At 39.0% G+C, this 27,441-nt stretch overlaps 3 protein-coding genes across 5 annotated transcripts in view; 2 read left to right on the plus strand and 1 right to left on the minus strand.

The window, feature by feature from the left end:
- Positions 1-15,684: 15,684 nt before the first annotated feature.
- prop1 (PROP paired-like homeobox 1) lies at positions 15,685-18,535 on the plus strand. 2 transcript variants are annotated; one of them, XM_034122610.1, is made up of 3 exons: positions 15,685-15,815; positions 17,040-17,269; positions 17,994-18,535. In XM_034122610.1, exons 1-3 carry the CDS (start codon positions 15,743-15,745, stop codon positions 18,363-18,365), a joined length of 675 nt encoding a protein of 224 aa, XP_033978501.1. In that variant the 5' UTR covers positions 15,685-15,742; the 3' UTR covers positions 18,366-18,535. The 2 variants fall into 2 exon arrangements, with proteins under 2 accessions (XP_033978501.1, XP_033978502.1); XM_034122611.1 differs by having other exon boundaries at positions 15,768-15,815; positions 17,035-17,269.
- A 1,471-nt stretch (positions 18,536-20,006) lies between these two features.
- Positions 20,007-24,291, minus strand: mcfd2 (multiple coagulation factor deficiency 2, ER cargo receptor complex subunit). Of its 2 annotated transcripts, none has more exons than XM_034122613.1 (4): positions 24,204-24,291; positions 22,151-22,318; positions 21,841-22,000; positions 20,007-21,004 (listed from the first exon to the last, which is right to left on the minus strand). In XM_034122613.1, the coding sequence occupies exons 2-4, from the start codon at positions 22,315-22,317 to the stop codon at positions 20,873-20,875; spliced, it is 459 nt and encodes a 152-aa protein (XP_033978504.1). In that variant the 5' UTR covers position 22,318; positions 24,204-24,291; the 3' UTR covers positions 20,007-20,872. The 2 variants fall into 2 exon arrangements, with proteins under 2 accessions (XP_033978504.1, XP_033978503.1); XM_034122612.1 differs by having other exon boundaries at positions 22,151-22,321.
- A 1,901-nt stretch (positions 24,292-26,192) lies between these two features.
- Positions 26,193-27,441, plus strand: part of ttc7a (tetratricopeptide repeat domain 7A) — a 77,033-nt gene continuing 75,784 nt past the window's right edge. Inside the window, exon 1 of the mRNA XM_034122642.1 lies at positions 26,193-26,373. Within this exon, the coding sequence (XP_033978533.1) occupies positions 26,244-26,373 (130 nt within the window). The 5' untranslated portion in view covers positions 26,193-26,243. The remainder of the gene's footprint in view (positions 26,374-27,441) is intronic.

Below are 27,441 nucleotides of genomic sequence, written 5' to 3' on the forward strand. Positions count from 1 at the left end.
CTGGACCCGTTCGAATCTAGTTTTGGATAGTCTGCCGTGGTTTCATTCCATTTCAAAGAGCTGTTTGACACTCGGCGTATTTGGCGCACTGCCACTCCAACATCCAATTACAGAGCTTGAGGACTAATCACGGGGTTTGTCAAGCAAAGCGGATGTTGTAGTCCCAAACGATAGCTGAGGATTATGGGTAGTGTAGTGTCTTCGGCCATCCTAAACTCCCAAAAATCTATTTGTTTCTCCGAATCGAAGGTTAAAAACACAAAAGCATTGTACACAATTTAAACCAATCAATTTTGTGTAATTAACAAGGATAAACTGATGTTTTTTAGTGGATGAGTAATGCAGATATCACTGTAAAATCATTTGACAGTGAGGGGAATACGGTTTTATTCTGAAAACTTTGAGACCGGAAATACTGTTTTCACCCCGTGAGGGTTGACGCTAACTTTACATGGGGGGAAAGACATACACGTTCTCCTGGCGAGACCTCAAATAATCTTCGTAATATCTATCAAACTATAGATCCTACACATCCACTGGACGTGTATTCTAAAAGTACAATATACACTTCTCGCTAGAAATCTAATCAAAAAGCATTTTAATGGACAAACTATTCTACAATTTAGGATTTTCCAGAGAGTGTTATTTGTGAATATAGGCTACGACCCTCCGGAGCGTTTGCAATTGCCGCAAATTGTTGTTTCTACACGACCACTAGAAGTGCTAAACTTTAAAACGTGACTATAGGTCGTAATAAGCTGCTGAACAATCGACCTATTTGGTCGTATGAGTTGGAGGACTTGTTGCAAGTGGGTGTGAACTTTAGGGTATATAGTCCACCTGTTGGGTGCTGGGCTAGTGTGATGGACAAAGAGGGTGATTTGGTTCCTACCTTTTGTAGACTGTATGGTCTTCCTGTGATTGTTTGTCTATTTTTGTTATTACATTTGGTGGAACAATATCTTCAGTACAGACTGCTCATTGAGAACAAGTCACAAATGAAGAACCAAACTTAGCCTCTCTGCGACTTAATTCAATGGTAGTTTTGTCGCTACAACCAGAATAGCAAATAACAAATGTCTATTTTTATTAGCCCTAATGCGATAATTGAAACAGCTTCATTGACTGCTATTTAGTTGATAATCCAGCAAAGGAAGCCTTCTGATTCATCAACACGGCTGGACTGTAAACTTCAAACTGTGGTGTAGAAGTTCCTCCCTACAAGTAACAACTGTTATATAATACATAGTCATTTGTTCTATTTTATTTATCAAAATATTGATTAGTGTAGCGTGCAATATTATTTTCATGTCAGTTTACAATAAATATAGACATGTATTTCCACTCACAAGTTAATTGCAGGCTCGGAGACATGAGCTGGTCTGGGAGCAGAACCAGTTGACATTGGCTCGGCAGAACGGCAGTGGATCTTCTGTGGCAGCCGTGACAGAGCTGGAACGTGATGCAGCCGCGTACTGTGGATTTTGGGGGTAACACTCTGCATAAATAGCATTCACTTAGGCTAGACAGAGCCGGTCATGTGTTGGTGAAAAGCATCCATTAACCAAATTAGCTTTAAATTAGGATATGGTTTCCCCATTTAGAACTCATTAAAGCTACATTTCCAGTCATAATTACCTCTTGGACGATAATGTGAGCTATATTTACAGGTCAAGTAACATTCATTTGTTACAAATGCTTCAACATTAGCTTTGTTTTGAGCTTGGTGCTTAACTTAACATGCTATTCCTGTTATTGTTTCCACTGTTTGTTGGTGTAAGGAGTTATGAATGATTATGTGGTGGCTTATGTTTGTCTTTGCTTTCGCTGATCTTATTGTGGAGTTTCTTTTCTTGCCCTTTGTAATTGCTGTCTGTTGTTCAACTCTTTGTTTCTGCTTTTCCTCTGTTGCAACTTCTACTCTTGATTTTTTTTATTTTGTTGGGACTGGAAGTATTATCTGCGTAGCTGAAGAATAAAACATATGTATTGGACTGTCTGTTTCCTGTTTAGTGGGGTCCAGAAGTCAAACACAGATTCATCTTTTACACAATTAACACTTGCCAGACTCCCCGCAGATTAATATTTGCCAGAGCATATGAGGAGTTTCATGAATTGGGCTGAGATAAAAGGCATCCTTCTCACCCTACAGCGCTGTGTGTTTCTCTCTGTCCTCTCACAGCTGGGCCAGCAGACTGCTGGATGGATGAGGGGGGAGTTGAGGGTGAGGCGGGGGGAGTTGGGTTACATTCCTTCCATCAGGGCTGTGTGTCTGCCAACCAGGTCACTCCCAGTTCAGTGTTTGTGTGTGTGTGTGTGTGTGTGCGTGCGTGCGTGCGTGAGTGCGTTCGTGCGTGCGTGCGTGTTTGATGCTTGAAACTGAGAACCCATTGTAATATGACTTGCATGTTATTTTCTTACAACTACATGGTAGCAGAGGTTAGGTTGTATGTTGTGTGTAAGTGTACACTATCAGGTTGTATAGGCATGTGTGTACTAAGGTAGTGATGAGTCAATCGATAAACAGATTAATGTAAACATGTAATTAATATGGTGTCTATTGCTGCTCTGCCAAATGGCAACACTATTAACCAGCTTTCTCTTTAATAATCAGGAGGGATAATCCACTGTTTTAATAGAGTTTGAACAGCAGACTACGAAAACATGTATTGGGCTTATAACATCAGTAAACATTTTTCTAAAGAGGTTGTGGTCTCTGTTCTAGTTTGAAATATTCTTCGATACAACATTATGTTTTTTTTTTTTTTAAATCTAGTCCCATTTAGAGTAAAATAGGCCATAAAGAAGGGTACGCTTTGGGGTGTGGCTACCGGATGATTGACAGGTCGCTGCCACAGTGTTGTCCAGCCAAAATAGCATGGCTTCAAAACCATAGTCCACAAACCAATTGGTCAATTCTAGGGGTGTAACGGTTCGCAGAATTCACGGTTCGGTACGTACCTTGGTTTGGGGGTCACGGTTCGGTACGGGTTCGGTACAACAAGAAAAAGCAAAAAAAAGTCCCAAATGCATAATTCCAGGTTTGTTGTTATTTATTTTTGAACAGTAGTGCAAGTTTCAGTATAAAAATAAGGAACTCTAACATTTTGAATAATTAACTGTATTACACAGTTAAAAACAAACCACAAACAGTACCACACACACTCACAGATGGCCATATTATCTATAATGGCTGATGTCAAACAAAAAGGTTTCATCAAGCTGTAAAACTAAAAAGAATGTCTTGAAAATATTACAAAATAAATAATAAGAAAGTGTTGCCGTTGAAATATATATGCCAATAGCTTCCGTTATTTATTTTGGTCTCTCGGCTTTCATGTCTATTGGCTTCTTAAAAACAGCGGGGATAAGCTGTTGAACTGCTATTGTCTTTTGCCGGGCTCCGGTGATTGGCAAACCAGAGATTGGCAAATCTGGCTGATGCCTTCTGATATGATTTAGCGTGTTTGGCGTGTGTTACCATTAGCATACCGCACCGCTGTCGAACAACGCCAACACACTGTCCTCGTCCGATCCACCACTCGCACTCCATCGTTATTGTAGTCCACAGGGAACCCGAAATGTTCCCACACAGCTGATTTAAAAGAAGCAGGTGGGTCTTCTAGCTCCAGTGTCTTATCTGAAATCGCCATACTAACTTTTCTTCTTGTATTTTGTTCGTTTTGTTGTGTTTTCTTCTTGTTCTTCATTTGTTGTTTAAGGGCGGCAGGCAAACAGCTTTTAGGCGCCGTGACGGTTTGGGACGAATATGTTTAGTGGTAATGTATGAGGGGCCGTACAGGCCGTAATTCATACTGGTCCTCTCACGCACATATATTCTCCTTTTACATACATATATTTTCACTCTTACACACATATATTCTCCTTTTACATATATAGGTTCACTCTTACACACGTACATTCTCCTTTTACATACATACATTTTCACTCTCACGCACATATATTCTCCTTTTACATACATACATTTTCACTCTTACACACGTATATTCTCCTTTTACGTACATATATTTTCACTCTTACACACATACATTCTCCTTTTACATACATACATTTTCACTCTCACACACGTATATATTTACACTCACACATTCATACATTCTGCTCTCATATTATCATATTTCAATGCACACATTCATACATTGTCACTCACACATTTATAAATGTTTCACTCACACATTTTTACATTTTGCTCTCATATTCATATATTTTAATACTCATATTTATACATTTTGCTCTCATGCACATTCATTCAATGTTTACATTTAATATTGTAAATAATATATGCATGTATGAAGACAATATATGTATGCAAGAGAAGAATGTATGTATGTATGAAGACAATATATGTATGCAAGAGAAGAATACATGTATGTGTGAGAGAAAGTATAGTGGAAACGGAAGGAGTATGGTTGAAACGGAAGGCAGGTCATTATCGCGCTGTGATTGGCTCAGAAGGTCGAGCAGGGCGGGCTCATGTTCTGAACTTCTGATTCAAATCAACATGATGGAGGGAGATGAATCCGTATATCTACGGACCATTTGTTTTTCTTTATTAAACAAGTAAACGGAAGAGTGTCTGCGAGGCGTTTTTGCTTTTAGTTTTTTACATTACTAAATGGTCTAATGGTCATTGTAGCGAGGGGGGAGGGGGCCGCGAAACTCGCGGAAGTGATTTCAAAACAAAAGCACTCGTTTGCTTGGAACGTTGATAATATTATAAACAAGGGGAAACAAGGTGAATTTAGCGATCACAACGAAAACGGCCAAGACACACATTGAGCCCAGAACATTAATGTTATTAAGGGCTGTAAATATAATAAGCCTATGTCTAAAATGGACAACATTGTTAGGAGATTTAAACTATACAGCGATTCTGCACTGCGGTCACTCAGCCGTCTCTCCACTTTGTTTTTTCAAATCAGCTGCTCTTCATTTTTTTTTTACAAATATTTTTTACCACAAGTTCTTAATAAAACTGACACTGTTGGACTCGGTATTAGTTTGCCTGCTACTAACAATACATTGAAGTACTTTTACTGTGTATTTTTTGAGATTTTTTGTTGTCATTAGTTCTTCGTGAGATTGATCCTGTTGGACTCAGTACTAGTGAAACCCCCACAAGTACTATGAAGTACTTTTACTGTGTAGTTACTTTATAAACTCTGAATCTTGTGGTGCTTGAAGAAATACAGACTGGTTAAGCCGGCCAGGTTATATATATGCCCTTTTTTGCAATATTTATTAAAATGTCACTAGTTATGTAAACAAACCACTATCTGAGGATAATACAAGCAACCATAAAACGCCCTTTATCTCGAGAGCCATTGAAGCCCATGAAGAATTTATCCTTCCACAAATCTTTTCATCTGCTGTATTAATAAAGTTGCCACGTGTTTTCAAATTCAAGTTAAGGCACTATCTGTGCAGAACATGAACCTTTTAACTGCCAGACCAAGAAAAAAGCTATGGAACAATTATTTGTTTGCATTTCTTTATCAAATGGGCCACAACTAACCACAAATAAATTTCTTTTTTTTTGACTGACCACACAGTTTTGTTTTTTTGAGCCTCTACCAACTGGTCGAGCTGGCCTTCTATGGTAAAAGTGCATTTTCAACAATCATCATACAGTACAGTATTTGTATGCATCAAACTCAAATAAAACACAAACTGAAATAAAAAAAGTATTTTATGGAAAATTAGCAATATATAGATATATTCATAAAAGATAATAAATTATAATTGTAAAAAAAGGAAAAAAGTAATGTTAAGTGTTTTTCATAATAAAAAAAGACTTGCTCATCTTACTGTATATGCTGAATTGGCCTATCAAGAAACCACTGGCCTAACAGCAAATGTCTATATCCTGTGTTGGCCTAACTTGCTCATCTGTGTGCAACTTCGGGCTGAATGCCATGCATGAAAGGTGCTATATAAATTATTATCACTCTTTCACTCTGAGACTCATAAGGCAGTACTAGATGTAGTAATATTACCACGAATCTAGCCATTTATTTACCATATTTTATTGAAAAACATCTCTGAAACTCTGAAAAAGTCATATTGCTAGTTTACCATAAAAGGCCAATTCGACCGGTTGGTTGAGCATATTTTCAAAAAAATAATTACACCCTTGTTAAAACTTTTTTTGTGCATCAAGTTATCTGATTATGTTCACTCAGTACTCTGAAACTAAAATATGTCAAAAATGACATGGTTACCTTACAAAAGTTGACCAAAAAGAGTGATTTCGTCAGCAGTGATTTTTAGCATGCCAACTTTCTCAGTTGAAGCTAGCTGAAGGGCATTCTATTCGAACCACAGTGACATCTAGAGGTTGTTTTGTGCATAACATGTCAACCAAATGGTAGAGCTGGCTGAATCAGATGGAGTAACACTTTTTTATTTATTTTTCAACAAGATATCAAGACACAAAATGTGAGAAATCATTTCAAAAGTAAACTTTTTTTTCCTTTTGTATTTAAATTTGAAATGTTTGCACCAAACATTATTAATTTATACATTTTTATCAATTGTTTAATAGAACCGCCAGAGATTTTTTATACCTAAAACCGCCACCCGCTATTAGAATGCATTGATTTTCAAGGTAAAATGTTCTTTTATTGAACAGTGAGTTTTGATCGCACAGGATGAAACGTATACCAATATAATCTGTGGACTCTCAGGGCTCGACATTATAAATGGCCCGCTGGCCCGGAAGCATTATTTAGACACCGCGGCCAGCATAACGTACTTTCAACTCGCCCCACAGCTGTTTGCTGCGGAGCGCAGCGCGAGCAGTCTCCCGTGAGCGGGAGCGCACTCCTTCAATACAGACTGTCTCTATCTCTCTCTCTCTCTCTATCTATAACTATCTATCAATATATCTATCCATCTATCTCTCTCTCTCTCAATCTATCTCTCAATCTATAAGGAACAGCAGTAGAGAAAAGGCGTTGCTATAGCAACACGTCATGTTTATATGAAAAGGGGTCGGGTCAATATGACCCGCTGGGCGGAAATAGATAAACGGCAATTTTTTGGGCGATTTCTTCAATCTGACTTCATATTGACAATTTTTAACAACATAGGGTGCTACATAACACACTTTCAGGAAAAGTCACGGACTGGAAGACTTTAATATTTTATTGAAAAAAAGTTACACACAATAACAAACAGCTCTGGGTCAAATTGACCCGATTGGCGGTTCTAGTGTTAAAATTATGAATCCATTTATTTTATTGTATTTCCTTGAGGCTGGGGAAGATATCCAGCATGTAGTTCAACATGCAAATGTTCTAATCAGGGTTCATACACTTTTTCCCCAATGCTTCTCCATGACTTCTCCATGACCTATACCTATTTTCCATGACCAAAAACATTACTCTGTCTCAGCGGTACCACTGAAAATGGTTTATTTTAACATGGAACAGGAAAATAGGGTCTGAAACATGTTGTGCCTATCTAAAAAAATCCAATAATAGGCTTACTAGCTTCTACAGGCTAAAGCAACTAAAATCTCTCACCAGCAAAATACCTCGACAGTTAAATGCCATTTTACGTTTCATTACTATACGATACAGTATTTATTATCATTATAGTATTACTATTTCGGCGATTAGCTAAAATATAAATTATATTTGATGCAATTTTAGTCACATTTCCATGACTTTTCCAAAACTTTGGGAAAAATATTGTTTTCCATAACTTTTCCAGGGCCTGGAATTAGCATTTTGAATTTCCATGACTTTTCCAGGTTTGTAATGACCGTAAGAACCCTGTCTAATACAAGTAAGTATAAGTATAATGGAAAAGTAAATAAAATACGTTTCATAGGAGGATGTGGAATTATTTTCTCTCACCGTACACAATCAAACAATCTATAATTTAGCTCTGGAACTTCACTCACAAAAAAACATTTAGTTGAATTGGACACATTTTTCGAAGCTCTATTGACTGACATGCAATGACTGGGACTGGTGGAAGAATCTGCGAGGAATTAACTAGGAGCAGAGAAATAATCATATTTTAAAAGACAGCAGCTTCATAAGAGGCCAACAAGAGTGACAAGGTGTGTCAGTGTGCTGAAGGATAGACCAGCTATCCAGCCAGTCTCTAAAGACTTTCCAAGGTGTAAAATGCTGCTGCTGCTGGAGTACTAGTGCTGATATCATGTCTACCATCCTCTTAAAATACTCTGTCCAACAATATAAGTTCATGAAGAAAGGTGTTTTAACGCTTATTCAAAAATAGTAGAGAAACATGCATTCTTGTACTCAGGAGGGGACATTGACAGAGGATTACTCAAAAAGTACACAGTAAAAGTACTTCATAGTATTTGTGGGAGTAGTTTCACTAGTACTGAATCCAACAGGATCAATCTCACGAAGAACTAATGGCAAAAAAATCATTTTTTCCCTCATCAAACTTAGCAGAAGTGGCTTGATTTTGTTCTCAGGAGGGGACTTTGACAGAGGATTTCAACAACAACACTACTGAGTCCAGCAGTATCAATATCATTAAGAACTAATGGTAAAATTGTCTTTTTATCACTCATCAAAGATAGCAAAAAAACATGCAGTGTACTCAGGAGGGGACTTTGACAGAGGATTACTAAAAAAGTACAGTCAAAGTAATTCATTTTATTGTTGGTAGCAGTCAAAATAATACCGAGTCCAACAGTGTCAGTTTTATGAAGAACTTTCGGTAAAAAATATTTGTAAAAAAAAATTGAAGAGCCGCTGATTTGAAAAAACAAAGTGGAGAGACGGCTGAGTGATCCCAGTGCAGAATCGCTGTAGGCTATAGTTTAAATCTCCTAACAATGTTGTCCATTTTAGACATAGACTTATTATATTTACAGCCCTTAATAACATTCATTTTCTGGGCTCAATGTGTGCCTTGGCCGTTTTCGTTGTGATCGCTAAATTCACCTTGTTTCCCCTTGTTTATAATATTATCAACGTTCCAAGCAAACAGTGCTTTTGTTTTGAAATCACTTCCGCGAGTTTCGCGCCCCCCCCCCCCCCCCCCCCCCCCCCCCCCCTCGCTACAATGACCATTCCGGCCCGTCCACACAGCAGCGTTAAAAAAATCTTGGAGGTGGGCGTATCTGAAGCTTGGGGATTTTTTGCGAGCAAGGCACCAACAACCAATCACATGAATCTCCCGCCCGCGACATACGAAGCAAAAAAGCCCGAAGTAAACTGGATATAAACTCCCCAAACAGGCGAAAACCTACCACTGTCTCTGACACCTCCCTCCATGCCTGGCTCCTCCGGTTTATATCCCGGTAGGTAAATAGGGACTGGTCATAAAGCACCGGGTGATTCCCTACCGCTAATTTCTCCTCCATTTTTTGGAATATGAGGAAATGACCTGCGGTATGTCTCTCCCAGCATACACGCGGTTTGATTGGCTAGCGCTTGAACTGTCAGATATGCATACACGGGATTTGATTGGCTGACGCTTCCACCTCAGCTTCAAAAGTTGAACATTGCTCAACTTTGAATCCTGAAAATCCTGAAAATCTCCGCTCTGCTGCCCACAATGCAGTTTGGCGAAAAGTGAGGCAAAGTGACGTCACCCCATTCAAAGTGAATGGGCAGAAGCGTTCCAAGATTTTTTAACGCTGCTGTGTGGACGGGCCGTTAGACCATTTAGTAAGGTAAAAAACAAAAAGCAAAAACGCCTCGCAGACACTCTTCCGTTTACTTGTTTAATAAAGAAAAACAAATGGTCCGTAGATATACGGATTCATCTCCCTCCATCATGTTGATTTGAATCAGAGGTTCTGAACATGAGCCCGCCCGACTCGACCTTCGGAGCCAATCACAGCGCGATAATGACCTGCCTTCCGTTTCAACCATACTCCTTCCGTTTCCACTATACTTTCTCTCACACATACATGTATTCTTCTCTTGCATACATATATTGTCTTCATACATACATACATTCTTCTCTGGCATACAAATATTGTCTTCATACATGCATATATTATTTATAATATTAAATGTAAACATTGAATGAATGTGCATGAGAGCAAAATGTATAAATATGAGCATTAAAATATATGAATATGAGAGCAAAATGTATAAATATGAGCATTAAAATATATGAATATGAGAACAAAATGTAAAAATGTGTGAGTGAAAAACGTATAAATGTGTGAGTGACAATGTATGAATGTGTGCATTGAAATATGATAATATGAGAGCAGAATGTATGAATGTGTGAGTGTAAATATATACGTGTGTGAGAGTGAACATATATATGTAAAAGGAGAATATATGTGTGTAAGAGTGAAAATATATGTATGTAAAAGGAGAATGTACGTGTGTAAGAGTGAAAATGTATGTATGCAAAAGGAGAATATATGTGTGTAAGAGTGAAAATATATGTATGTAAAAGGAGAATGTATGTGCGTGAGAGGACCAGTATGAATTACGGCCTGTACGGCCCCTCATAGTAATGCATTAAACATGTACGATTATTTAAATGTATTGATTCAGCATCCCACTTTTGTTTAGCTGGGTATTTAAGCTTACACAATGTCACTGAAATGTGACTGAACAACAATCATTAAAGGACATTTAATGTTTACATTTTTTCAGATTATCCTTTAATTTTGCTCTTCAACGTCACACAGATGTCGAAAAAAGCCATGGATGTGTTGTTTTAAGGCTCTGAGTAAGTCGTCTTTGTTGCATCCATGTTTGTTTCACATTACTACTTAAAGCTAACGATCACACCAAAGTTGGAACCATCACAAGAGCATGTGAGAGCACCATGCGATCTGTCTTTACTCAAGTCCGATTCCATCTGTAAATGCTCTTTTATTCCTGCTCCGCTTTAACATACTTCTTAACCCAATGATTCCCGCCAATTAAGAGGTTGTCCTGCTTCCTATATTTTGAGGGACTGCACGACCATAGCAGGAAGCCAGTACCCTGTAATAACAGCAATTTAATAAAGTTTGGCATTCATGAGTACTACGTTGGACTTCTCTCATACATTGGTCTCTGTATGTGTTTATGTAAGACAGAAAGTAAAACTGGGATGGAGAAAGAAAAAAACGTTTTTCCATCCAAAGTTGTGTATATCCAATATTTTTCACCTTTCACTGACTCGTGTGCAGATTGAATTACAATGTCCAAGAATATATCAATACACAGCTCAATGACAGTGCAGTTGCACGTACCGGATGCTGCATTGATCAAAGCTGTGACCCCCAAGGATCTCTGTAATGACTCGGTTTCACTGTCACTGATGAAGCCAAGATAAATTGCTGTGTATTTATTCTACTTTCCAACGAAAAGAAATCAGATCCACCCCCTGGAGCAATGCTTTAGCTTCCCTCCAGACTTCTCTGCATCTGTCCTGTTCACCACTTACACACCGTGGACACACAGATGATAGATGTTTGTAGAAGATTTCCAGATCCTCTGGCCCTCGCCGCAGACTAATAACAGAAAGATGGAAAGATAAACTTACGGGAACAGAAAAGGGCAGAAGTTTATTCTTTGTGCGCTGTTGGTTTTTGCTGCATTACTTTATGGGTCAGCTGGAATGGCTCAGTGGGAACATTGATATGAGATAGTAGTTTGTTGTCCCTTTACTCGTATATCATAATCTATTTGGCAGTCCTATACATTTTGAGTACCCCAACGTTTTATGTTAGAAAGGTATAGTAGGGGTTCCCTGCAACTAGAAGCTGCTGGATGCTAACTTGCATATTTTGGGGGCAATTTGCACAATTAGCATAAATTGTGTTAATTAGCATTAGCCCACCAGGAGTACAAATATGGCAACTTTCCTGTTAAAACTGCCATTTCGGATGCTTAAAATGTCAGAAATGTATTCAGCATCCTCAATAACCAACAAAATCACTCCAGAATTGACCAAAACAGCCACGCCATTCTTTAACCATTGTCTGCTATAATGCTAATCAATGCTAATTATGCTAATTGTGCAAATTGCCCATCATATGCAAGTTAGCATCCGGCAGTTGCATGTGCAAGGGACCCATACTATACATTTTCAACCATAAAACTTTGGGGTACTCAACCTTTCCGGGTTTCAGTGCTGACAAGTAGACTATCATGTATTACGCTCAAACAAAAGTTGTATTTGCAGTGAGAAAAATATGAATTTGTCTCTGAACAGTGCACTTCTGCCTAATTGAAAGAAACAAATCATTCAAGGAAAAGTTCATTGCAATATTTTGATGCTTTTAAATGTCTTGTTCAGCGTCCCACAAACCAATTGGTGGTGTCATGGTGACTTTGTCAACCTGCATTTTTTTTTGGCCAATTGGAGGCGGTAGAAACAATCTGACTGCCATAATTGTTAAGATGATGAATTAGACAGTTGCTTATTTTCACATTCAGCAGATTCAGAATATCTCAGGATTTTTAAGTTATGTTTCCAGACACCTGGTGGAAATCTAATTCTCACTCTTTTCTTGACTCTTTTTTGGTCTCCACCAGCTCCTGAAGGAACATATCTGTAGCTTTAGCTGCTAAACGTGCTGCATGTTCTACAGCTAGCTGATACCCCTTACCCCTAGATTCCACCGGGTCCGTCTGCGTCGCGTTACGGCCGCGCTACGGCCGCGCTACAGCTGCTCCGCGGCGTTCGCAGAGATCGCGGCCACTCTAGTCAAAACAAAGTGTTTTGCTCGCAACAAATATAAAAATGTAATTCAAAAAGTGTTCCATGGAGTTTTCTGATGGAGTTAACTATTGTTTGTTGTCCACGACTGACGTTAAATATACTGGACTTCTTTTTTTAGGAATAATAGGACTGCACATAGTCCCTTGATCATCCATAGCAGTGGTCTGTTCTCCTGAGCAGCGGTCTGTTAGTGAGAATTAACCTTCAAAATGTCCAAATTCAGAATTGAGTATTCATGTTAAAACATGCTAAAACAATAAATTGTCGATAAATTGTTATACCGGTTATAGGCAGTTTTAAAGCAACAGGTCACTACCAGGTCACAAAGGACAGATGCTGTGAAAAAGAATTGATCTTGAAAGCAAAGAAATCTTTTCACTGCAGTGCAGGAAGGACTGCTGTATTGCTTTACTATAAAGAGTTGCTTTATGGCATTAAACAGAAGGAAATTCAGACACCAATCCAAGTTTTACTTTTTTGTACCTTCAACCAAATTCCTGTAGACCCACATCTGGGTTGAAGAAGAGGACATGGTAACATCCTCTTTGAGACAGGAAGTATAGGGTTTCAGCGAAATATGGTCGTGATTTTGAGAAATAAGAATTCAATACATACAGTTCAGTCTTTGAAGAAATGCTAAAATCTCCCAGTGTGGTGAGATCACTTCTAAACCAACCAACCTCTCCCAAACCTTCAAACTAGATAAAACATTTTAAGATATGTAAATAATGCTTTATATATATGATATTAAAAGAGACTGAAGTGGAAGTAAGGACAGCAAACAGACTGCCTGGGGGGAGGGTGGTGTTGTGGGTGAGTTGTTGTCAGAGACAGGAAACATGTGAGCTGAAGATCCGTAGAGGACTTGGCGGCATGGATACACACACACACACACACACACACACACACACACACACACACACACACACACACACACACACACACACACACACACACACACACACACACACACACACACACACACACACACACACACACACACACACACACACACACACACACACACACACACACTTCCAGGACACACAGGACTTGGCCCTCGCAGGCGACGTGTCACGAGGAATCAAATTAGATGTTGCTGCGCAGAGCGGCCAGAACAAGGCCAGGGATTTTCTCAGGGAATCAAAAATAAAGTTGAATTAATCTCAAGGATAATTTGTCAATTCAACCAGAGAGTTAACATGTAAAGAAGCCCATGTGGCTAATTAAGCGGGTCATTCATTCGCCGCATTTTGTCTATTACACTTTCCTGGCAAGGGATCCTCGGCCTAGGGAGGGGGGGGTCAATCTACTGTATCAGTGTGACACATCTCCAGTCTGCGTTTGAACTTGTGATTTACTGGTTTTTAGTAATCTCATGTATCGCACAGGCTCAAATGGTTTATGATTTGAACAACGACACACAAATTATATCAAATTAGAAATGTGATCTCGACAATAGCTTCCATGCTAAATGTGCCCATACTTGAAGAGTTCTTAAGTACATATTACCGCCACTATACATTAAAGCAAACAACATTGTTAAACAAATATAGACCGTGATGAATTACTGTCTTGTTTGAGCCCTGATAAAAATCCAGCTGCTGCTCTCCAGCTATGTGTGCCCTCTCCTGTCATGACTCAGTGCTGAGTGGGACATTAGAGGGTCTCTTCCTAGTACCCGGCTCAGTGTTAGAGGGACGTGCATTCTACATTGGCTCTGGACTGAGTTTAGCCTCATGGGAACTGCTGATATCAGCCGGAGTCCCAAGAGGTGGCAGGGGAGTTCAGCTGAGTTAATCCAGCGGACAGGGTGCCCTGTCAGTCAAGGCGCGGGGCAGCAAACGCGGGGACTGACCTGAGAGGGGTTGTGTTTGAGGAAGGCTGGGGAGTGTACTCAGCTGGGTGGTCCTCCCCCACCCCCCACACCCCCCTTCCCGTTTAAAAAAATATATATAGGCAAATGAGGATTCTGACTTTAGCCTGTGCCAGGTTTGGTCATTTAGCCTGACGTGAGAGAGCCACCTGGTGGTCACATGGGCAGTTGCATGCCGAGACAATCCATAAAGTGAACAGAAATGTAACATTAATAGCAGAAACAAATATGGAAAAGACATTAAATTTTTTCATCCATTATTGTTTTAATTGTTTTAATGAATTAGATTTGGTTTATTTATTTTTGTTTTCAGCAAATACAACCTAAACACACAAATAACCAATATACTGTAAAGTAAACAATAAAAAGTATACTTTCAAAGCAGTGTCAACCAAAGCAGTGAAAGTGAAAAGGAGATGGCTTAAGACGTATCTTATCACGCATACCCTTTTCACATTATTTGTACAATTCCAAATAATTGTGTACACTGGAAATGAAAGAAATAAACAAAATACAATTTTATTTTATTTCATTCAAAATAACAAAATGATTTACTCGCAAAAAGTTGCACAAAAAAAAGAACTAAAACAAGCTGTGATGATCTTATTTTTAAATATTGTTTTGAATCTATTAAGTCTCTTACAAATTGGTACACAAATCAACCTCTTTGTTCAACATTTTTGGTTTCCATTTCTTCTATTTATTTGTGTAAACATGCAAAAGCCTCCTTATTCATACTGAATCACTCACATTTTAAACAACTCCTGTCTTAAGTCTGAAAACATCTATTATTGTGCAGTTTTTATACATCCAACATATCTCTACCATTGATATGGTGATTTAACTTTTCTAAATTTAGAAAATATAATGCTTTACCTTCAACCAGGCATTGTGCATATTACTTTTAATATATATTATATTTCAAAGTGAATATCTACCCTCAAATAACCATAAAACGGCAGCTAGTGATCATGTTCAAATCTTCCATTGTATATGTATAATGGTTATTTCAAATACCCTGATATCTGAAACATTTATATAAAGTAAATGCAGTAAGTCCCACCAACCAGCCCACTGTGGTTTGGTAAAGGTACAGGACAGGTAAAGGTGAAGCGGGAGGGTTGGACATGTGAGTGTGTGGTCAGTGTGTGTGCAGATGTTCCTGCAGTGATGGCTCAGCAGGTGAAGGTAGCAGCAGCCGCAGAGCTCTACTCTGACATGGAGACTGTCAGCTCCACTGCAGGTGAGTCAAAAACTGTTTGATTTGTATTATCAGTCCATCATGTCATCCACCAATGATAGAATATCCTGTACAAAACAGCAAAACAGAGAGACCTGGAAACAATCTATCTTACTTGCCATTTTTTCAAAAACAGCAAAGGTACAGTGTAGATAAAAGTTAAAGTAAAAAAGAGTAGACTTACATAATAAAGAGGCGAGCACACGTTAATAAAAACAAATCTAATATGTACCCATCCATGGTAAATCGTACGAAGCAGCATTTTATAATAGTAATTTCACATGTAAAAGTATTGAAGGAAATACATTGTCTCCCACAGTTCAAGTTTTTTAAGAGGACTTTAAATGTCATTAACATCAAAATTATTGTATTCATTGCTATGACATTGACTACCATCAAAACGTATATCAGAAATGTATTCTCTGAGGATAAACTTCATGAGATAACAATCGAGAAAACAACAGTGTGAGCATAAATCCCTTGAGATATCCTCCTGTTTTCCCCAAATTAAACAAATGGAAAAAATGAACAGTGCAATATCTAGTGTTATATTACACAACAATGACACAACAAATAACCAGAAACAACCACGAAATAAGGAAAATTGTTACATTTAACAATGTCCATCTTTACTTTGACTACCAGCGCAAAACATTGTCTCATAGCTGCTTTAAAATTAAAATGTTGCCATAAAAAACTGTACTGTACCTTAAATTGTATTAGTTACCAATTGTAATGAGCACATGTACTTTAATAACAGTATCAACATATGGGTGAAGTGTTGTTCTATTTAACCCAATCTAACAGTTTGAGTAAGTAACCAGGTTTGGTCAAATAAGATACTTGAAATCGTTGTGGGAAAAATAAATCTATAGAAATTTGGTAAAGTCCCGAATTAGCTTGTTCTGTCTCCTCCCTCAGCGCCATGCTGTGAACAGACGAGGTCCGCTCAGTGCACCAATCTGTCCGATTAGTCACTTTGTGGTAATAATCTTCAGTCAAATCCCCCAGTTTCTGGTATCCTTTTCTCACGAGCTTCCCTTTGGCAGCTAAAGCTCCGTGGCTCTCAGGTTGCCTGGTGGCAGTGGGAACCATAAAGTCAGTGTAATCCCTCTTTTTTCAGACAGTCATTGGTGAAATGGGCCCTTACAAGTTCAGGCCACAGGAAACAGGAGCTGGAGAATTGTCTCCCGAAAAGTTAAAGTATTTTCTTCCTCCTGAGAACAGATATAGGAGAGTCGCTGAGGAAGGGCTCTTTGTGCGAGACCTCCATGGGGGTCGGCTTGGGCAGGCGGAGCCGGGCCTACCCCTCCCCGGCCCGGAGACGGCACCGCACCACCTTCAGTCACAAGCAGCTGGAACATCTGGAGGTGGCCTTTGGACAAAACCAGTATCCTGACATCTACTACAGAGAGGAGCTGGCTCGTGTTACCAAGCTCAACGAGGCTCGCATCCAGGTGGGACCGGCTGATAGGGAGAGGCTGGGGACGGGTGCAACACTTTTTGCGTTTCTCTCAATTATTTTGAGACTATAGAGTGGTGCAGTAAACCCTAATGTCCTAAAACCCGGAAATTAGTTAGCATTCACCACTTCCAGTTCCCTTCTCAAAGTTTTTGAACGTGTTATTGGTAAGAGGCCTAAATGAGTGGTTAACACAAGTTTAAGAGATTTCCCCCTTTTGTTCTACGACATAAAATACGTCAGTCGATGCACCACTCGGGAATGTCTGTTAACAAGTGACTAAATAAACCAGACGTCATCAAGCTAAACATTAGCCACCTTTAGCTTAGCAGTGGTAACGTGAAGTCATGTGACTGTGATTAAATGTGCTTAAAGCCAAATCTTTATTTTATTTTTGTATTTCGTTTCATGCAACATTTTTACAATACATCTTTTAGGTATTGGTCACATTTAAATATGTATTTTAAATGTATGAAGGATTTTGGTTATCAGAGAAAAAAGCTAAGCAGACGTACAGTAAGCCACGCCGAGCTGCTTTAAGAAATTACATTTTAATATGAACTTGCTTTACTCTGTGTTTTTACTGGCTTTAATGTACTGGTGAGTTTGCTTTGGAGAGGACACATCTGTGGAACTATTGGTGGTCTAGTAAACATTTGAATGACAATGTTTCTGTCTTTGTCTTTAACCTGTCCTGGTCTCTGTCTCTGTCTCAGCAGGTTTGGTTTCAGAACAGAAGAGCCAAGCAGAGGAAGCAGGAGCGAGCCTCCCACAAGGTTCTCCCTGTGGGTATGATGTCAGGCCACAGGGCGCTGCTGGGGGGGATGCACGTCCAGCCCCCCACCATGGCCCGGCAGTACTACACCCAGTCCCTGGCTCACATCCCCCGCCTCCCCCCTATGCTGCCCTCCGGGGCGTACCCCTGCCACCCGGGCCAAGTGAGCCAATGCCCCTGCCCCATTGTCCCATCACAGCCAGCCCCCCCGCGGCAGCATGAGGACTGGTACAGCCCGCTGAGGGGCAACCTCCCATCTCCCATGTTCACCCTGGCCTCCATGCAGCCTCTGGACCCCGCCTCACACTGGAGCTGAGAAGTAACAGACCTATAAAGCCAAATATTACATTAAAATAACTTTTAGACAATTCAGTGATCATCATAATTTAACGGGAAACTCATTTCATTTTCACATCATATCAAAAGTCTGAAGTTTCAAATAGCCTTAAATGTGTAGAATAGTATCAACATCTGAACCTGAAGTGGTAAAATGCTAACTCATTTCTGGCTTTGGGACTCATTCCTGCACCATTCTATTTCTTTCACAATATTTTTAGCCATTTGTATGTTCATCCTTACCGTGTTTTAAGTCATGTATAGCACATAATGTGAAACTTGATTTTTTAAAAACCCTTTTTAGTCAATCTGACAATAAAGATAATTTTTCTCGAGTGCCTTTTAAACGTGATTTCATGAATGCAACATGGTAGGAATCCCTTTACCATAATCTAATTAAAAAAAACACATGTCAAATTCTTTAGACGATACTTTTTAATATCTCACATTTCAAATACAACACTTTTTTTTTTTAATATATATTGATTGATGAATAAATCCGGGATGACAACAATATAGAATTCATTTATCCATCAAAAAAAGATGGATTCAATAAAGATCGACACACACACAGACCTGACATGTTTGATCTGTTTCTGTTTTAAAGGCAGCTAATGATTTTTACTGGAAATCTGTCCGATCTCTAAACAGCTGCATCAACCAGTGTGCTTTGAGTGGAGCTTATCCAGTGATAAAGGAGCAGCAGTATGGCGCTGCTGCTTTACATTCACTCTGTGAGACTTATGTCAAGTATCAGCTGGCTACAGTGAAGAGGATTGTGATTGGCTCATATATTTATTATGCTATTATACAGAAGTTATAAGAGGCAAGTGAAAGAAAAAAAAGAGTGATCCATTTATGTACTGATTGTTGCTCTATGATTTGATTACTTAAACACAGATGAAACATACAGTTTGGCCGGGATAATATTTCTAAAATCCTTCATTGTACTACACAGTTGGAAAAAAAAGTTTTGCCAGCTGATTGTTTGTGCGTGTTTGTCATTGTAATACTTATTTTGGACACAAAGGGGCACCAAAACTCCATGTTTTAAAAGAGAAAAAAAATATTCCACTTGATTCTAGAGAAAAACCAAAAACTTAGCACAAAAACCTTTTTCCATCCGCTTTCACACATTTTTTAAAGTAACTCAAATTATCCTTGCCAGAGTTTTTTTTTCACCTTGCCAAGCCTTTTCCCCCAAACTGTTTCATAGAAGGAGAGGAAAATAAACGTATGCAATATAATTTGTATAATTTTATCCAGGCAAAAACCTTTTCTTGGCTCCTTCATTTGCCTCTCAGGGCTTCCGTAATTGTCATGGAGCTATAGCCATAGAAAATAATCTATATTTGGTGCCCAGCGAGCAACCGCAGAAATAAACTAACCTCATCAGTTTTGACACACACACACACACACACACACACACACACACACACACACACACACACACACACACACACACACACACACACACCACACACACACACACACACACACACACACACACACACACACACACACACACACACACACACACACACACACACACACACACACACACACACACACACACACACACACACACACACACACACACACACACACACACACACACACACACACACACACACACACACACACACACACACACACACACACTTTCAAGCGTCTCATCCTCATCACAAACGGCACATGTGATTCACAGAAGGAATCTTTGGTCCACCATGGTGAGCGTCACACAGCGAGGGTGTGTGTTTGCTCGTGTTATAAGTGTGTTGTACCCCTCAAAGAAGGACACACACACTATAGAGGTCCTGTATATGTAAGAGGGCCAATTCACCCAAAATTACAACATAAATTCTCTCGTTTCCCTTTAGTAGCAATGCAAGAAGTTTTGGCCGTCATTTGCCACTGTGTTATTGATAGTTGTACTAGTACTAAATGAAAGTATTGGGCTTTAATTGTATCAGACTTTTACAAGCAGTAGTCTCTAGAAAAAAAAATAGCAATCTATTTTTATAATCAAATTATAGTTATGTCATTTTTCAACCCATAAATGATGATCTGTGGTTAGAAACCCATCAGGGGTTAATAGAAAACGGTGTTTGTTAGTGATATTGGTTGAACTGACTCTTTAAAAAAAAAGGCATGATTTCAAGGAATCTACAAAGAAATGTCCCTGCACGTGTTCACCAGTCAGACTCGCATCACGCCATTTTGTTTTCCGCTTCTTTTTTGTTACTTAATAAATTAAATTAAACGCTTAACCAAATTAACTGAGACCATCTTGGTCAGTTGAAAAAAACATGTCCATATTTCCCAAACTCCAGGCTAACTGACTTATTACTCTGACTGATGGCCTGTGAGAGAGAAAGCAGAGGTTAAACGTTGGTGGCAGCTCCTCAGCTCTCTCCCCTCTCTGCAGATTTCTTGCCGTTGTTGTTGTTGTTGTTGTTTTTGTTGACATGAAGAATTTCAGATACCTCACTCCAGTGATTTGGCAAACTCTGCATAATCTATATACCCGTCATTGTTTTTGTCGTCGTCCTTAAGAACATCATCGATAAGGACGATGAGGTCCTCCTCTTTCATTGGCTGGCTGTGCTCCCCTCTCTCCTGAGAAAGATATAAGAAGATAAAATGTGAAAAGGTTTATCACTGTATATGTGTAGCAACCACTCATTATTTACGAGATAGATTTGGTTATTTATATCCGCATGGAAAGTTATCTGGGTTTCTGTTTAGTATTGCTTTTCTTTTGCAAGTTTTCTGAAATCTGAAAGTGAGTTGAATGATATCTAAGAAGATCAGAAAAAGTTGCAGCCATCATTGTAGTTGACATTTTTCTAATATTGTAAACTTTCATAAAACATTTAAATTCTTAAAAGCAAATTAATTCCAGCTGCTATACCATCCGTGGTTGTTAAAGCAGAGGAAACAAGGTCACAGTTTACTTGATGGGAGTGGCATTTCTTTAAATAGATTACAATGAGGGAACCATTTAAATGTGTTTTGCGGTTTGGAAAAGCTTTTCATTAATGATAGAGTGTTTACTCTTACTAAAGTATATGATATATAAACGTATAAACACACATGTACTCCTCAGTCCATCCTCTAGGCAAGACACTACAGGGGAAAACCTTGCCTTCTTTTAGACAAGTGTAAAGGAAACCTCAAAAATAGATATTTTAATGTTGAATCTGTACATTTGTAGTAAGCAATAGATGGTACCTCCTTTGACTAATGAAATGTAACTTTTCAGAAAACATTTAATTAAAAAAAGATTGTCTTAATGTTAGTGATCAAGTAGGGAATAAATACATGTTAACACTTTCATGCCCATATACTACATTAGTTAAACACTTATCCACCTGAAGCATGTCCCCTTAACATAAGAGGCATTTCCACCACATCCAAAATAATTTTAAAAAACATTTCATACGTATACCCACCTCTCTGTGCACATGTGAGATGGCTGTGGCCAGCTCCAGCCCGTCCAGCAGGTTGTTGCCGTCGTAATCGTGCATCTTGAAGTAGTGCAGCTGAAGCTCCTGTGGCGTCATGTCCGTCTCCGGTTTGTCTATCACTCCCTCTAAATGCTCCATGATGTGGCTGGGAGACAAGAAGAGGACAGTCAAATCAACACAGATTACATAGACAGTGGACAGTGGAGCCCAACGTGTCCAAAGTCCTCCATTCCGAGCAAACAAGTCCTGCATGGAGCTATCAGAGAACATGTTGGAATGTGGACACAACACTCACTCTTTGTCCTGGACCATGTTTCTGTCCAGGTGACCGTGAGAGGTCACGTGCGCGGCACTCTCCACCACCTGCTGCTGATGCTGCTGCTCCACCTCCGAGTGGACACACAGTAGATAGGAGGACAGGAGGAGCAGCAGACCCCCCCACCGAGAACTACACCGCCTCATTCTGCTGGGCACAGAGACAAAGACAGCAAGTTAAGACTTAAGACTACTGTGTTGTATAAATCGATGGTCCATAGTACATTATACACTCACTGGCCACTTTATTAGGTACACCTGTTCAACTGCTCGTTAATGCAAATATCTAATCAGCCAATCACATGGCAGCAACTCAATGCATTTAGACATGTAGACATGGTCAAGACAACCTGCTGCAGTTCAAATAGAGCATCAGAATGGGGAAGAAAGGTGATTTAAGTGACTTTGAACGTGGCATGGTTGTTGGTGCCAGACGGGCTGGTGTGAGTATTTCACAAACTGCTGATCTACTGGGATTTTAACACACAACCATCTCTAGGGTTTACAGAGAATGGTATGAAAAAGAGAAAATATCCAGAGAGCAGCAGATCTCTGGGTGAAAAAAGGGCTTGTTGATGCCAGAGGTGAGAGGAGAATGGCCCGACTGGTTCTAGAAGATAGAAAGGCAACAGTCACTCAAATAACCACTAGTTACAACCAAGGTCTTCAGAAGCTCTGAACACACAACACGTGGAACCTTGAAGCAGATGAGCTACAGCAGCAGAAGACCACACCGGGTGCCACTCCCGTCAGCTCTGAACAGGAAACTGAGGCTACAATTTGCACGGGCTCACCATACTGGGCAATAGAAGATAGGAAAAATGTTGCCTGGTCTGAATGGCGACATCCGGACCGCAGGGTCTGGGCAGGGCTGCACGATTAATTGAAAAATATATTCAATGACAATGGTGGGATTTTGGGAGGTTCATATACTGTACCACAAGGTTACATAAAAGTTAACTGGAATATTTACATTTTTGGTATCATATTTGTCATTATCATTGAAAAATATGTTAAATGATTATGGTGGGATTTTTTTTGTTCGGATCTCTATGAAACAAATACGTTTTTCTTACAACTTGTAAGTCAAAATATCTCTGCAGCTCCATATTAATTAATTCAATTATTTTTTTCAAACATTTAGCCTTTATCAAATGTTGTCGCTTCTTGCGATTTTAGTATTGCACTTGACGTATTGCGATTTCGATCAAATGTAGATTAATTGTGCAACCCTAGTTTATGTTCCCTAAATGTTCACATTTGTTTCTACCTTTACACAGTCTGCTTCCTTCACACCTTATTTCCCAATTAATTCATATCTCTTTTATATGACAATCAGTATCTGGTTTACAGGTTTTCCCGTTCCAGGAATTTACTGGTCTATTGATGTGTACATAATAGCATAGAAGACAAATATAATATCATGTAAATATGAATAAAATACAAATTAGTTAAATATAACTATGTAACGTTGTATAAGAAAATTATAATGAAAATATTTAAAAAAAAGGAGCAAGCAGTTTGCGCATGAATATGCAAAATTGTCCCAGGATTGTGCAAAGATCCACAGCATTAAGTATACAAAATAATGTGCAACGCACACATTTAATTCTTAACTATAATTTAAGAGAGCCTTCTTAAATTGATAATTGCGCCACAGTCCCAACAGAGGAGACAATATTTAGTAAAGTCGTGATTGTAAATCAAAATTGTGCAATTATGGAAGCATTCAGCCATATGTTGTTAGGAGGCAGAGACAATAACCTTTTAAAACAATGGGATAAATATCGATATTTAATTGCTGTGAAATATAACATGGAGGTTCATACTGTATGTAGCACGAGGTTATATAACAACCGCTATCTTAGTAAAAGTTAATAGAAATATTAACGTTAGCAGAAAGGATGGCTGTAATAACATTTGTTAGCATGAAGCTTCGTTCCACTGCGTTGAAATATCATTATCTGTTAAATGCACAAACCATACAATACGTACAGTGATGTAATTACTTAAAGGGTCATTTTAATACTTACACTGTAATGATTTGTATCTCCACTTGACTCGGTAGACAGTTATGTTGTTTTAGTTGTTGCCTCGCAAAAATGATCTGTAAGAGCCTTTTCGGACTGAGTGGCTTGCCGTAGCTGCTCTTGGACACGACAGCTCATCGTGATTGGTTAAATTAGTCAAAGAGTATACATCTGGAGCAAGAAGACTCCCCATACTGCTAACCTCGCTAGACGCAACAGGAATACTACATTGCTATTTCAAGCTTCCTACGATTAAATTATTGTATTATATTTATTTTTAATTGATTTTATCATACCATGTAATTGTTCTGAGATCAAGTTTAAGGTTGTAGCAAGACAATAATACAGCCATAACACCTATAAATACCTTCAAGTTGGATTACAATAGCTTCCTTCGTGTTTTACATGTTGGCAGTACACCGGGTGAAGTCTCTTGAGTAAATTATTTATCGCTGACACGAACTAACCTTTTTATAATTTCCAAAAATATTGCCATTTTCGAGTTGTAATTTGTTAGAACTGTACAAATGTTATTTTACAGGGGACAATGTATTTTACGATATGGTGTACTATCTTGACATCGGCGATTACTCTTTTATTACGTCAGCAGGCGGAGTGAAGCAGCCGCTCAGCTGTCATCTGTACACCACACACGGGAGCATGCTGTGTGGTGGAGTTTACTGAGAAGAGAAGAAGAAGCGTCAATTAGGCAAACAAATGTCAAGTTTCCAGAGAGAAAATGACGCTGCTAAATCTCTGTTCAGGAGACTTGAGGTTTTTCTAAATGTCAAAGAGTAGCTGATCAGTTACACCCCTCAGTAGCCTAGTCAATCACCCCTGTTTACCCTTGTATTTACACCCTGTGCTGTGGATGATAGGATACATGGTAATTGTTGTTCCACTGCTGGTGAAGTCATGTGCATTTTTCCTTTTATGTTTCCCTCAATCGTTTGCAGTTTTCCTCCATTAACATCCCTGGTTAGTGATATAGTTCTCTCTGTATGTTTTGTAACCTACATAATTAAGTCAGTGCATTTGCATGTTACTGTGCAATAGCTGACAGATGTATTATTTTGTAACTGAGCCAGGAGGTTAGCCAGCCCCAGCCTGCTAATGCTGCTGAACCCAGATCAGGGTGCAAGCCAAGCAATTACAAATGGATTTTGAGTCCAACAAAATCATTTATGAAATGAACACTGTTAACATTTAAATACATTTAAAAAAACAGCGCCTTATATGCATGCATCCTGTCTGTTTTGGTTTCTGTGGAACAGCTTTCTTTGCATTACTGCATCGTAAGCCCTACCTGATCCAGTTAAAGTGTTAACAGAGAGGATTAAGGACAGGTCCCTCTGAGGGAGGACACCATTCCTTTTATTTTCAACCACTACAGATAATGACCTCTCAAAATAAGGGCTGCAATAACAATTATTTTTAATTATTAACTAATCTCCAGATTGTGTCCTCGATTAATCGATTGATCTCTATAAAATATCATATAATAGTGAAACAAAGTAAATGCAAGTTCTTACACGTGCAAGGTGATGTCATCACATGTCTTGTTTTTCTGTACAAAACACTAATATGTTTACTTTAGTATGATATAATAACAGGCAAGCAGTTCCTTCCTTTTTTTAAGTCTGGATACAGGATGTTATGCCATGTTATGCATGGAAAATTACCTATTATCCTTTTATTAAAGCTATAATGGCTGTTTTTTTCTCTCATTTGGATCAACAACATAATAGTCGATTAATCGTTGCAGCTCGTATAGTGCCACTCTGATTTTAAGAAACGGACAGGAGTCACTAGTCGAAATGAACTTAAACCCTCATTATGTGTACAAATAAACAAAATGTCAGCAGCCTATTTACTTTTGTGCTTTTTTTCTGTTATAATGAACTTTTGATAGTAACGTAACTCCCCCCCCCCCCCCCCCCCCCCCACAACCGCACTCAAAGAGTACACGTTTATTTATCCTGGCAGTCTGCAGTCACTCCCATCGTGTCCGGGGACTACAGTCACCACCGGGACAGAGCGGCGATGGCATCCCGGGTCTCCTTCACCCAGGTCCGGATGGAAGTGGAGGTGGAGCGCTATCGGGCCGAGTGTCAGTGGGACAAGATCCCGACGATGGTCGAGCAGATGAAGGCTGCGCGGTTCCATGAGGACGGTGAGTGGGTCTGCGACACCCGGAGGGTTTAAAGTGTCGCTTCCCGGCTGTTTTAATAACTCACTGATCTGCACACTGCAAACAAATTGACTATCAAAAAATATATATATTTTTTTTAACCGGTTATATGGTGTCTCCAAAATAAGTGCCCAAAGTTGCCTGTTTTTAGACAAGTTTCAGGAAGTTGTTTCCAGAGTGACTGTCTCTTAGTTGTATGCAACACTTTGATAAAGATTTTTAAAATGAGTTGATTTACTGTGCCTCAACCTGCAGATTTGTCCAATTGAAAATCATTGTTTTTTTTAAGTAAAGTATGATTTAAAATTCAGTCATAATCTTGAGATCTTGAGTGTTTGTCCAGGATGTGTATGTTTTGCAGTGCCTGGGTTGCACTGTACACAAGTTGGACTTTGGACTTTCAACAAGGCAGAGGGCAGTGTTGGGAGAACTACTGAGATCCTTCACTAAAAGAAAAAACTACCATATTCTAAAAATACTCCATTACAAAGTGCTGCCATCAAATTGTTACTTAGGCAGTATATTATCAGCAAAATGTCTTAAAAAGTAAAGTAACTCATTATATAAAAGGCTCTTTTAAAAGTGTTACTTTATTCTGTTTCATCACTAATGAATGAATGTATTTTTTATAAAGTTATAGTTAATTTAATGTTGTAGTTCCTCAATATAAAGCCACTTGTATTTACTTTGAATACTTCTGAAGAGGTATAGTGCGTACAAGTGTATCATGTGTTTTGTACAGTACAGTCACCTTTGTGATGAATACATGTAGTGGTGTAAAAAGTACAATATTTCTCATTGAAATGTAGTAAATAACAAGTATAAAGTGCCACATAATGGAATATTCTACCTATACAGTAGGCTACTTCTGTCAAATCAATCTATTCAACATAAATAACCATTCCGCAACTGATAGTTGGAGGTTGTGGCTCAGTGGTTAGTGCGCTGATCTTCAGATCACGGGGGCACTGGTTCGAATCCCACTGCAGTCAACATTCCGCTGTGTCCTTGGACAAGACACTTCACCCCAAATTGTTCCTGTGGGGATTG

The sequence above is a fragment of the Trematomus bernacchii genome, unplaced genomic scaffold (assembly GCF_902827165.1).
Source record: "Trematomus bernacchii unplaced genomic scaffold, fTreBer1.1, whole genome shotgun sequence".
NCBI classification, from domain to species: domain Eukaryota; kingdom Metazoa; phylum Chordata; class Actinopteri; order Perciformes; family Nototheniidae; genus Trematomus; species Trematomus bernacchii.